Here is a 13,850-nt window from a genome sequence, read left to right on the forward strand (position 1 = left end):
TGTTGCGGTCCTGCTGGCTGAAGCCCGGCTGCCTGAAAGCAGGTTTCTGGAGTTTTGTTTACCTTCTATATTTGTAACATTGTTGCTTAGAGTGCAAGCTCAGAGGCCGGCAGTGGCAGGAGGGGAACGTTGGCTTCCTCCGTCACTGAAGCAAGCAAGCCTCCTGTTCGCTTCAGTGCCTGGCTGCCAGCCGCCATCTTGGTTGGCAGTTAATTTGCATATCGCCCTGATTAGCCAATTGGAAGGGTAGCGGAGGTATGGCTAATTACCATGTTTGTCTATTATTAGATAAGATTATTGACTATATTCCCTATGCTGTACTTTACATTCCTGTGGCTATTTTGTAGCTAACAATGTGTACTTCTTGATCCCTTCATCTATTTTACCCAACCATCCAACCCCCTTCTCATCTAGCAATCATCAGGTTGTTCTCTATATCATGAGTCTATTTCTATTTTGCTTGTTCATTTATTTTGTTCTTTAGATTCCACATATAAGTGAAATCTTATGGTATTTGTCATTCCCTGTCTGACTTGTTTCACTTAGCATAATACCCTTCTAGAGAGAAATTTATAGTATTAAATGTTTAAATGCTTATATTATGAAAAAATAAGTTTAAAAAATCACTTAAGAAGCTTCTACCTTGAGAAACTAGCAAAAGAAGAGCAAATAAAAAACAAAGGAGGAAGAATATAAGTAAACTAAGAGCAAAAGTTGCTTATATTAAAAAAATAAGTTAAAAAAATCACTTAAGAAGCTTCTACCTTGAGAAACCAGCAAAAGAAGAGCAAATAAAAAACAAAGGAGGAAGGATATAAGTAAACTAAGAGCAAAAGTCAATGAAAGAAAGATTATTAGCAGACAATACAAAAATTCAATGAAATCAAATATAGTTCTTTGAAAAGGTGAATAAGATGGATAAATTTCTAGAAGGATTGATCAAGGAAGAAAGATAAAACACACAAAATTCTAGTATCAGCATGAGAAGCTTCCCTTCAGATCCTTTAGACAAGAGTAACAAGAAAATGTTTTAAAAACTCTATGCCAAATTAAGAAGCTCAAAACACAGAGTTTATCTAGACTGGTGTGGCTAAGTGGTTGAGCATTGACCCATGAACCAGGAGATCATGGTTCCATTCCTGATCAGGCCACATGGCCAGGTTGCAGGCTCGATCCTAGTGGGGGGCATGCAGGAGGCAGATGTTTCTCTCTGATTGATGTTTCTCTCTCTCTCTCCCTCTCCCATCCTCTTTTGGAAATTAATAAAAACATATTTAAAAACACACAGAGTTTATTTAATCAATTTAAAATAAAGCAAGAAGTCAAGGGAAAGAGATGAAGTAGATTAACACACCAAGAGAGTCTGCAAGCACACCATGCAAATCCTGTATTGAGCAGTGTTCATATGTCCTGTTTTTCTCTGCCTCATCAATCCTTTTTTCTGATGTGTGGTTTTAAAGGCTAAAGTGATCTTGACCAGGGGGGCTCTGTAATGTGTTAGCTGGGGCCAAAACACATACTTGTGGAGCAAGTATACCTAGCATAGTTGTAGCTCTTTGTTGGCCTAAGGAACAGCTATAAATTTCACACTTATTTTTTGTAAATATGGTTTTATTGATTTTAGAGCAAGAGAGAGGCAGGGAGAAGGAGAAAGAGAGAGAGAGACATCAATGAGAAAGATCCATGAATCAGCTGCCTCCTACATGCCCCTTACTAGGGATTGAGCCTCCAGCTCGGGCATATGCCCAGACCTGAAATTGAACCAATGACATCTCGGTGCATGGGACCATGCTCAACCAACTGAGCCAGACTAGCCAGAGGTACCCTTATTTCCTGGGGAAGAGACATATGATTCCAAAATGAGTATTACTTATCGGTGGTCAATTTAAGACTTCATAAAGGAATGCTTCATATGCCTCATGCATATTTAGTGTATCATGAATATTTGGACTTTCCATCACTTTTCCACCGTTTTCTATCTTTCTCCTCCTTATCCTACAACATTAATAATAAAGATGAGGATAATAATAATAATTGCTTTCATTTAATGACTTTGTATTGGTATAAAGCAAGGATGCTTTATGTAAATATGTATCTTTTAATCCACCCAGAAGTTCTATAAATGAATTTTATTTTCCATATTTTATGGTTGAGGTATTAGAGTCTCATTGATGTGACTTCCTCTGAGCAGAGCCTTTGCTGATTTTGGTCTTGCTCCTAAGCAGAAAGGTGAAGGACAGATACCTCTGAGAAGGGATGGTTGTATACTGAAAAAAACAACAAAAAACAAAAAACAAAAAACCCTTTACCTGGTTTTGTGCCGGTTTTTGAGACTGTTTAAATAAAGTCCAGTGGTGATGGAAGTCAGCAGTACCAGAAGTGCCAAAACTATACCCATTATGATGATTGTTGTACTGTCGGGCTCAGAAACTGAAATACAGATGAACCACTATTAGTTTCTCTGAAGATAGTTGTGTTGTTCCCACATTCACTTCCTGCTCAGCGAATCCCCAGTAATGTTCCCTCTAAGAGGAATACATTGTGGATCCTCCATCTATTTCCATTTCCCTTTCAAAGTATGGCTAATTAGTAAGTTCAAGCCTCCATTCAAATATTATCTTACTCAGCTTATGTGTTCAGAAAATAAAAATAAAAGTAAGCAAATAAATTCATTTCTTCCATGGAAGAGTATCAGTGTAATAATATGAACACAATTGAGAGTGTTGAGTAAAGAGTAGGTCAGGGAGGTAACCCATAGGGTTTATTCAAGGTTGAAGCTGGTAGCCTGGAACAGCATGAAAGAATCAAGAGACTGGAGGTCTCTATGTGGCTGACAATCCTGTGTAAAAAGAGATAAAGTATAAGTTGTAAGAATTTGAAGTTAAATTGTGCTAAAACAGTGAGATATTGGGGTTTAATGTTTTAGAACTGAAACATATTCACTTTCAGATCAAGCTCACGGTCTGACACTGGCAGTAGGCGATTGAAATGAAGGGTGTCTCTGTACTGTCCTTATTCCTGGAACGCTTGTTGCCTTTCCCTTTACCATCCTTATTGGACAATTTCTTTAAAAAATATTTTTATTGATTTTAGAGAGGAAGGGACAGGGAGAGATAGAAACATCAATGATGAGAGTCATTGATTGGCTATTTCCTGCACACTCTCCACTGGGGATGGAGCCCACAACCTAATGAAATCGTGACCTCCTGGCTCATAGGTTCATGCTCAAATACTGAGGCACACCAACTGGGCCTTACTGGACAACTTCTACTTACTCTTCAGTCAGCAGGTGCAATATTAACTCAGAGAAGCTGATGTTGAGAAAAAGTGCCTAAAACACAGAATTGAGGCAGAAACAAATTCATATCTCTTTAATATCATGCGAAAACATTATCTAGTAAAGTTATCTAAGCTATTCTGGAAGACTATATTAGCCTCTCTGACTTAAGAAACTTGTGGAAATAGGTGGTCCAGGAAAATACAGTGCATACTATAGTGAATAAAACAATAAGACTGGCAACAGTAGAAGGATTACACATGGAAAAAGATAATCATGATTTACTAGAAAAATTCAGCCATAGAATGGATAAATATTATATCCAAAGATGTGCCATAAATTTAAAACCTATTAATGAATAGTAGCCTCTCTGAAGGAATATCACAAAGCAGAAATACAAAAATTTAAGAAAAATGTGACAACAGGATCTAGCAGAGATCAAGAAAGAACTGAATATATATATATCACAGTCATAACTGCATGTCAGCAGGAATTTGATCTGCATCTAGGCTCATAGTATTTTTTCAATAGGTCATCTAGATAGAAGGAGAATACAGCAAGGTTTAGGGGAGCCCGGGCCGGGTGGCACAGTTGGTTGGAGTTTGTCCAGTACACCAAAGGGTTGTGGGTTTGGTTCCCAGTCAGGTCACATACCTAGGTTGCGGGTTCAAACTTGGGTTGGGTGTGTATGGATGGCAACTAATTGATGTTTCTCATTCATATTGATGTTTCTCTCTCTGTCTCTCTAAAATTCAATAAATGTATCATATCCTTGGGTAAGGTTTTAAGAAAAAAGGCTGAGGAGAAACATAAAATAAGAAGCACGAGAGATTGGCCTTTTAGAGGGCTAGGAAGGAGAAAGTCTGAAAGTGTTTTTTGGTGAAGAGTGCTATGGTTTGCATGTTTATGTCCCCTCAAAATTCATATGTTGAATCCCAATGCCCAATATGGGTCCTGAGCTCATGAATGGGATTAGTGTCCTTATAAAAGAGACCATCCTGCAACCCCCTCATGTTCCCTATCCCTTCTACCATGTGAAGACACATGGAAAGGTTGGCTATCACAACCTGGAAGAGGGCTTTTTACCAGAACCTGACTGTGCTGACGCCCTGATATTGAACACCCAGACTCCAGAACTGTGAGAAATAAATTTTTGTTGTTTATAAGCCATCCCACCTGTGGTAATTTGTTATACCAGCCTGAATGGACTAAGATAAGAAGGTCCTATTCCATGGAGAGGTTAAATAGGTGAAGACTGGAAAATTGTCAGGAAAGGATGGGAGAAGGTAGGAAAAAACAGGAGGGAAGTTGGGTCCTGTCAGCAAGACTGGTGTTGGTGTGATGAAGAGAGCAGAACCAAGATTATGTGCTTATAGCTGCCACCACCATGGAGTGTGAGCATCAAGCCCATTTTGTGGCCACAGTGAGGGGAGAGATAAAACTGACCTGTTGTGAACAATTGTTCTTCCTTTTTCTGATTCAGAACTGGGTTCCAAATGGAACATGTCAGCTTCTTCTGAGAAGCTTCTCTGAGGAGCAGTGCTGTTGTTACATGGAATAAGCCGCCTTTGTCCTGGGTGTGAGTCTCAGACTCAGCTGGAATTTCTGTCTCCTCAGAGTCCATCCACTGGACCTTTGGCTGAGGGAACCAGCCCTCTGACTTGCACTCTAATTGGAGTTGTCGGGATTTAGTGACTTCCACATGGAACTGAGGATGTGAGCCAAGAGCTGGGAAGAGGAAGAGTCAGGTCCTAAGCTCATTTTCCTACACACACATGCCTCCCCTGCTTCTCAAGAGTTTTTGCTGCCTCCTAGACCTCAGAACAGGAATCTGAGACTCTAAGGAAATTTTGGCAACAAAGGATGGAACCTAGACTCTTGGGCTAGAGAGGAATCCAACACAATCCAGTACAAATGGCCCCTGCCTATTGCTTGACTCCCACTGTGGGTGACTTTACTATCTTTTACTTAGCCCCAAGCAGGATATATGGGGTAATGGGGTGAATAGAAGTAATGTCCATCTCCCTTTCTCCTATGACTTCTTTATATTTCCTAGGAAAATTGGATCAGAGGGAGCAGCCCATCCCAGAATAAACTCACTCCTTTGGGGTGTCAGGGCAATAAATGTGGGCCATTCCCTGCCACTTTCAGCTCAATCACTGTATCATTGTAGAAGGAGCCATTTTTGAATGCACAGCGATACTGCCCATTGTCAGAGGGTTGGACATTGAGGATTCTCAGCACCACGATCCCCTTATGCATGACATTTTTCACAAGCTCTGTCCTCCCTAAATACTTCGGCATGGCTTCCTCAGGCTTGTCCCTCCCATCCTCATACAGGTGCACCACATGGGAGGGTAGGGATCTGGTCCAGCTTATTTCCATATTTTTAACATTTTGAGGAGGCAAGAGGAAACAGGGCAGCTCAGCTTCACCACCCAGGATGGCCACCAAAGGTTCATGGGGCCCCTGGACTTGGAATGCTCCTAAAAATAGAACAGAGATGGAGTCAGGGTGGGTTGGGGCAGGATTTGGGCAGATGAAGTGGGATCGACTGCATATACATTTGGCTATTTCCTTATAACCAACTCTTGGGGACAAGATCTGAAAGTGGATAGTTGCTGGGTCATGGGGATATCTTTTCTGAGCTGAACATACACACAGAGCTAGGAGGATGCAGAAGATATTAGACATAGGAGGTCTAGGCTGGCTAAAATGAGACAAGCAAACAACTTAGGGCAAAAACTTTGAGGATGCACTCACTTGGGGTCCACACAATCCTGAGAGCAAGTGGCTCTTTAAAATTTGGGCCCTAGGCTCCTCACTTAACTCACCCTCTGGGGAGGGATCTGAGGAATGTGATGGCAGGAGATGGATAATAGGCACGTTAATCCCTTCAGGTCAAGTGCTGACCTTGTCCATAGGATGGAGGGATCACATAGGAACTCTGATGTTTCTGGATTGGGAGTTGGATAACTGTGTTGAGAAAGAATCTGATGCAGCTCAGTGGAAAAGATATTTGAGAATCATTAATAATGTTTGCCATGAGCATGGGATGAGAAAATTGGGGCATACAAGCTAATTTTTGCCAATATTATTCTACATTATCTTGAGACTCTAAGAACTTATGCTTACCTTATGGGCATTTTCATTTTCTCTCAATCTTTATCCCACCACATGCACATTTATACTTAGGTGTACACACACACACACACACACACACACACACACACACACACACACAGGCTTGGACCAGGAGATCAAGTAAAATGCCTAGTATACACTTCCTGGTACTTAGTAAATGGAATAAAGTTATCTTTTTTACTTTTCCAGGATCTTTTAACATTTGTATTTTTGTCAAACTTTTGCTTCCATCTTCCCTCTCTTTTTCTTTTCCTTTCCCTTACCTAACAGCGAATCAGAGACACATATAAGGATTCCTACCTGCATCCAATATGAGCATCTGGAAGGAGAGGTGGAGTGAGATGAGGCTGCCATGATAAATTGGAGAGACTCGCTGCCTCCTCCGGTCACTGAGGCAGGGTGATCCCAAGGCTTTGTGCTGATGACTCATTGGAAAAGGAGGGAAACACTGTAATGAGGGGAGAGGAAAAAGAGATCTCTGAGACTTAAGTCAAGGGGCAGAGAAAGAAATGAACTCAGGAACCTGTCTCTTGGACAGGGAAGGGGAGCATCTCATCTATGGGAGTAAGGTGAGGAGCAGCGTAATATTCTTGCTTTTTTTTCCTACAAGCTTGGGACTTTTGATTTTCAGGAATTTACAGGGCACTCATGGCTCCAACTACCTTCTACATGCTAATGACTAACTCCCAAATGTACATAATGTCTGGTGACCCAGTGGCAGGACCCTGCTTCTATAGGGACCAGGAGGTAAGGGGTCCCTCTGCCTTGGACCAACAGAAAAACTAGGTGGCTTCTATGATTTCCCACTCCACTACCTCCCCTGCCTGGCCAAGGCAGTCTTATGATATCCCATTCTAGTAGCAGTAGTGAGGAAAGGTTGGGACATGCATCAACTACCACTAAATCCTGGAATTTGGTGGGCCTGGCTGTGAAGTTTGCTGCCCAAGGCCTAGAGCTCAGAAATCTTGCTGCTCAAGATAGTCTACTCAGAGCTGGCTCAAAGAATGGGAGGAAGGTATTCCCAAAGTCATACTTTCTTTAGGTGGAGGTAATACACTTTGTATGTGGGGTAATGGATCCTGAGCTGGTAGAGGCATGTGGTATATAATTGTGCAGGGTCTTAAGGACCATGGGAGCAACTGCAGAGATGGAGCATATATCAGTTCTCCATGGACTAGGCAGCACTATTCAACCTTTTTAATGTCATGTCACACAGAGAACATGATGTTATTTTGGGGTACAATGTATTAAACTGAAAGAAAATTAGGCTATATGGGCTTCATGGGAAAAATTATTTTCTCTATATTATATAATCCTATCTAATAATAGACAAATAGGGTAATTAACCGTACCTCTGCTACGCTTCCCATTGGCTAATCAGCGCTATACGCAAATTAACCGCCAACAAGATGGCGGCTAATTTGCATACTGAAGGCAGTGCATGAGGCCGCCCGCGGGTCCCGGGACCCAGATCCGTGGAAGTTCCAAATTCTCTCATGCATGTGATAAATTTTTGGCCTTGAATACTTACTTACTGCTGAGCATTTCTTCTCTGCATTTTCTGCTGCCCTGTGAAGTGCTCTTCTAGGGTCTCCCATTTTGGGGCCTGGGAATGAACAGGGTGAGCTCTGATCCTCTGGGGGTGGGAGGGCCACACTGGCTGAGCTTGTGCTCAACTAAAATGTTTAAAATGCAGCAAACCTCTCAGCTCAAGGATGACTCTCCTTCACAGACCCCCCTATTCACATCATTTGTTTTCATTTTATTCTCATAATTTTTTTTTAATTTTTACTTTTCAACTAGAGGCCTGATGCACGAAATTCATGCAAGGGCTCGGCGGCCCTCGCAGACCCTGGCTGCCTTGGCCCGTGCAGCCCAGCTTCATCTGGAAGGTCATCTGGATGGTCGTTCTGCTGTTTGGTGTAATTAGTATATTAGCTCTTTATTATATAGGATTATAGTTGACATTCAATGTTATTATATACTAGTTTCAGGTGTATGGTATAGTGGTTAGTCAATTATATACTTTACAAAGTCATCCCCCTGATAATTCAAATACCCATATTGCCTATATTTCCTATGCTACATCCCCATGACTATTCTGTAACTACAAATTTGTACTTCTTAATCCCTTCACCTTTTTCACCCAGTCCCTCCCCTCTGGCAGCCATCAGTCTGTTCTCTGTATCTGTGAGTCTCTTTCTATTTTGTTTGTTTGTTTTGTTCTTCAGATTCCACATGTAAGTAAAATCCTATGGTATTGGGCTTTCTCTGTCTGACTCATTTCGCTCAGCATGATACCCTCTAGGTCCATCCGTGTTGTTGTGAATGACCTATTCACATAGTTTTGATGCTATTTCCTAAGGACAGTGACCCAGACTGTGTTGTGCTAAGAACACAGCTGCTTCCTTCCTGTGATCATTGGCTCACAAAGGGAGCTGGGCCTGAACTCCAGATGACCTTCCCTGAGAAGCAGAAGACTACACTCAAGTCCGCTGTGACACCCTAGAGTAGCGGTTCTCAACCTGTGGGTCGCGACCCCTTTGGTGGTCGAACGACCCTTTCACAGGGGTCGCCTAAGACCATCCTGCATATCAGATATTTACATTACGATTCATAACAGTAGCAACATTACAGTTATGAAGTAGCAACGAAAATAATTTTATGGTTGGGTCACAACATGAGGAACTGTATTTAAAGGGCCAGAAGGTTGAGAACCACTGCTCTATGTTTTGAACCCTGGCACCAGCACCAAATCCAAAAAATTTTTGGTGGCAGCTTTACTGAGTCATAATGAACATACCACGCAGTTCACTCATTTTAAGTGTATAGTTCAGCCCTGACTGGTTTGGCTCAGTGCATAGAGCGTTGGCCTGCGGACTGAAGAGTCCCAGGTTCGATTCTAGTCAAGGGCATGTACCTTGGTTGAGGGCACATCCCCAGTAGGGTGTGTGCAGGAGGCAGCTGATAGATGTTTCTCTCTCATCGATGTTTCTGGCTGTCTATCCCTCTCCCTTCCTCTCTGTAAAAAATCAATAAAATATATTTAAAAAAATAAAATCTCACTTTTTAAAAAAAATTCTTTATTGCATGTCTCCTTTTCCCCCCATTGATCTCTCCCTGGCAGTTCCCATCCCCCTGCCCATGCCCTCACCCCCCTACTATCTGTGTCCATGGGTTATGATTATATGCATGCATACAAGTCCTTTGATTGCTCTCTTACCCCCCACCCCCAAACTCCCCTGACTTCCCTCATAGGTTGGACAGTCTATGTCTCTGGATCTATTTTTGTTCATCAGTTTATGTTCATTATATTGCACAAATGAGTGAGATTCTGTGATATTTATCTTTTGCCAACTGGCTTATTTGACTTAGCAAAATGCTCTCCAGGTCCATCCATGCTGTTGCAAATGGTAAGAGTTCATTCTTTTTTTACAGAAGCATAATACTCCATTGTGTAGATGTACCACTGTTTTTTAATCCACTCATCTGCTGATGGGCACTTAGGCTGTTTCCAAATCTCAGCTATTGCAAATTGTGCTGCTATGAACATAGGGGTGCATATATCCTTTCTGATTGGTGTTTCTGATTTCTTAGGATATATTCCTAGAAATTGGATTATTGGGTCAAATGGGAGTTCCATTTTTAATTTTTTGAGGAAACTTCATACTATTTTCCATAGTGGCTGCACCAGTCTGCATTCCCACCAGCAGTGCATGAAGGTTCCTTTTTCTCCACATCCTCACTGGCACTTGTCGTTTGTTGATTTGTTGATGATAGCCATTCTGACAGGTGTGAGATGATACCTCATTGTTGTTTTGATTTGCATCTCTCGGATGATTAGTGGCTTTGAGCATGTTTTCATATGTCTCTTGGCCTTCTGTATGTCCTCTTTTGAAAAGTGTATATTTAGGTCCTTTGCCCATTTTTTGATTCGGTTATCTTCCTTTTGTTAAGTTGTATGATTTCCCTATAAATTTTGGAGATTAAACCCTTGTCAGATAGAACATTGGCAAATATGTTCTCGCATGCAGTGGGCTTTCTTATTGTTTTGTTGATGGTTTCTTTTGCTGTGCAGAAGCTTTTTGTTTTGATGTAGTCCCATTTATTTATTTTCTCCTTAGTTTCTATTGTCTGAGGAGCTGTATGGGTAAAGATATAGCTGTGAGAGATGTCTGCTATTTTGCTGCGATGGATTCTTCTAATATTTTTATGGTTTCCTGCCTTACATTTAAGTTTTTTTTATCTATTTTGAGTTTATTTTTGTGTATGATGTAAGTTGGTGGTCTAGTTTCATTTTTTTTGCATATATCTGTCCAATTTTCCCAACACCATTTATTGAAGAGACTGTCTTGACTCCATTGTATGTTCTTGCATCTTTTGTCAAATATTAATTGAGCATAATGGCTAACTCTCATGAAGCATCCTTTTGACGTGAGATGGAAAACATATTCTAAGCAAAAAGAAAAATGTAGACAAAGAGAGGCAGGACAGTAAACATCATAATCCAGAGATGTTGAGTATGTTATTCTGGCAAGAGCAAGGGATGTGTGCAAGGACATTGGTCTAGTTCAGTGATGGCGAACCTTTTGAGCTCGGCGTGTCAGCATTTTGAAAAACCCTATTTTAACTCTGGTGCCATGTCACATATAGAAATTTTTTGATATTTGCAACCATAGTAAAACAAAGACTTATATTTTTGATATTTATTTTATATATTTAAACAAAAGGTGATTCAGGCCAGGACCCAGAGGTCAGGTGTTAATGTGGCGCGTGAAGCTGGAGGAGGGCAGGAAGGGAGGAAGTTCTCAGAGGTAGACGTTGAGGGTCCTCCGAATGCCCTGGTGGCAGAGCGGGCAGTTGGGGTGGTAGACATTAGGGTGGCGCATCAGGATTTTGGTGAAGGCCTGGCAGAGGCACAGGTGCCAACAGGGCAGCAGCAGCACTATCTTGCTCTGGTCCTGGCAGATGACGCACTTCTTCCACTCCTCTTGCTCCTTCAGCAACTTTCATGGGTCTTGATTGACTAGAGGCTCCTCACTGAGCCTCTCCCTGCCCCAGGCAGCAATCACTCTGACCATTCTACCTTCTTCCTCTTCTGTCTCTGATCTGGGCCCTGCTTCAGGAAGAGTGTCCTGTTGTGAGGTCCTGGCTGCAGGCACCCTACTAGGGCCACCCTGGGGAGCCCCAGGTGCCCCTCCTGAGTTTAGCCAGCTTGCCAGCTGCAGGCTGCAGCTACAGACTCGGCGCCAAGCCTCCAAGCCCAGTGCGAGGCGAGACAGCCATGTAACATCCTCTCGAAGCCTGTGGTAGGATGGCCGGGCATGGAGCTGACTGAGGGCCTGGGTGGCCAGCCTCATGGTGAGGTCTGGGTGCAGCACGGTCACCGTCACCGCCAGCACGCAAGCCAGCAGCACCAGGCCAGTGAGATTGACAAGCACAAAGCTGGCCACGAGGTGGGCAGCCAAGGCCAGGAGCTCCATTGCTAGCTGGCATGGGGTCCAGAGGAGGATGGCCATGACCACAGCACTGCTGGAAATGTAAGCGAGGAAGGCCTCCATAACGTCCGTCATCCTCCACAGTGGCCCCATCACTGCATCCCATAGGGCCAACAACAGGGAGAAGAGGTTCTGAGTGCTAATGAGGCAGATGTTGACCAGGCTGTTGATCACGTAGGCCACCAGGCTCATGGCAATGGCACAGACGTCACAGGCCTGGTGCAGCAGAGCATGGCCACTGGAGACCACATTGAAAATGCCCCGGTGCAGGATGTTCCGGCTCCTCAAGGCCCCGTGCGCAGCCAGGTGCCCCAGGAGCTTCAGGCTCTCCAGGCCAGAGCAGCAGCTGCACAGCAGGGTTCACAGGGCCTGAGCGCCCCCGAAAGTGAACCACATCAGAGCTTCCATCAAGGCCAGCAGTGACAGCAAGACTCCGCGGCCCAGGTGCACCAGGCTGGTCAGCACAGTGTGGGGCAGGTTGTAGATGAAGGCCAGCAGCCAGGCTACGGAGGCCAGGAGGGAGGACACTAGCAGGAAGTTCAGGTCCAACACCAAGGTCAGCAAGCCCAGCACCAGGCCCACCCCGTTCACCACCAGGTACACAGCCTCCATGGCGGGGCCAACACCGCCCAGCTCCCGGGTGAGGGGGCGGGAAGGCTGCGATGTTGGGGGGACGGGTCGGGGGTGAACCTGGAAGGGAAGGAAACGTCTCAACTCCGGGCGAGAATCGAGAGTCTGCGGAAGAAGGGTGAGGGGTGAGGGTCTCAGTGCGGGGAACGGGGTCCGGGAGGCCCGGTGTGGGCGGCGGGCTGTCGGGGAGGGAAGAGGCCGGGCATCTCCGGGCGGAGGTGAGCTGGCGGAGGAGCCTGGCTTGGCGTTGCAGACCTGGCAGCAGCGCCCTCATCCCTGAGGTTGGGGCTTGTGGTCCCGCCTCGCAGGTGCCCTGTCCCACCCGGCCCCTGTCCTCCAGTCTGCACTCCTCGCCCAGAGCAGGAGCTGGAAAGGGGACCCTCAGGCGAGCCCAGGTACTGCCTCCACCCCGCTGTGCGCTGCCATCTTGTGCCCCATTTTTTGATTGGGTTGTTTTTCTTCCTTTTGTTAAGTTGTATGAGTTCCCTATAAATTTTGGAGATTAAACCCTTGTCAGATAGAACATTGGCAAATATGTTCTCCCATGCAGTGGGCTTTCTTATTGTTTTGTTGATGGTTTCTTTTGCTGTGCAGAAGCTTTTTGTTTTGATGTAGTCCCATTTGTTTATTCTATCGTTAGTTTCTATTGTCTGAGGAGCTGTATGGGTAAAGATATAGCTGTGAGAGATGTCTGCTATTTTGCTGCCTATGGATTCTTCTAATATTTTTATGGTTTCCTGACTTACGTTTAAGTCTTTCATCTATTTTGAGTTTATTTTTGTGTATGGTGTAAGTTGGTGGTCTAGTTTCATTTTCTTGCATCTATCTGTCCAATTTTTCCAACACCATTTATTGAAGAGACTGTCTTGACTCCATTGTATGCTCTTGCCTCCTTTGTCAAATATTAATTGAGCATAATGGCTAGGGTCAACTTTTGTGTTCTCTGTTCTGTTCCATTGATTTATATGTCTGTTCTTGTGCCAGAAACAGGCAGTTTTGAGAACAGTGGCTTTGTAATATAGCCACTTGTGATACCTGGTATTGTGATTCCTCCTTCTTTTTCAGGATTGCTGCAGCTAAAGGGGAGAATTATTTATTCCATATGAATTTTTGGAGAGTTTGTTCTAGGTCTGAGAAAAATATGCCGTTGGTACTTTAATAGGTATTGCATTGAATCTATAGATTGCTTTGGGTAGTATGGACATTTAAATGATGTTGATTCTACCAATCCATGAACATGGGATGTTCTTCCATTTGTTTATGTCTTCCTCTATCTCTTTTTTCAATGTCCTGTAGTTTTC

At 43.6% G+C, this 13,850-nt stretch overlaps 1 protein-coding gene and 1 pseudogene across 1 annotated transcript; both read right to left on the bottom strand.

Annotated features, from left to right (window-relative positions):
• The window catches only part of LOC102247457, a 69,890-nt pseudogene that overhangs the window by 20,480 nt on the left and 35,560 nt on the right, over positions 1–13,850 (bottom strand).
• LOC102246543 (RING finger protein 26-like) lies at positions 11,199–12,978 on the bottom strand. Its single transcript, XM_014541469.1, is given in 1 exon segment — positions 11,199–12,978. A coding segment is annotated over 1 exon segment (1,302 nt). The 5' UTR covers positions 12,532–12,978; the 3' UTR covers positions 11,199–11,229.

The sequence above is a fragment of the Myotis brandtii genome, unplaced genomic scaffold (genome assembly GCF_000412655.1).
Source record: "Myotis brandtii unplaced genomic scaffold, ASM41265v1 scaffold2727, whole genome shotgun sequence".
NCBI lineage: Eukaryota > Metazoa > Chordata > Mammalia > Chiroptera > Vespertilionidae > Myotis > Myotis brandtii.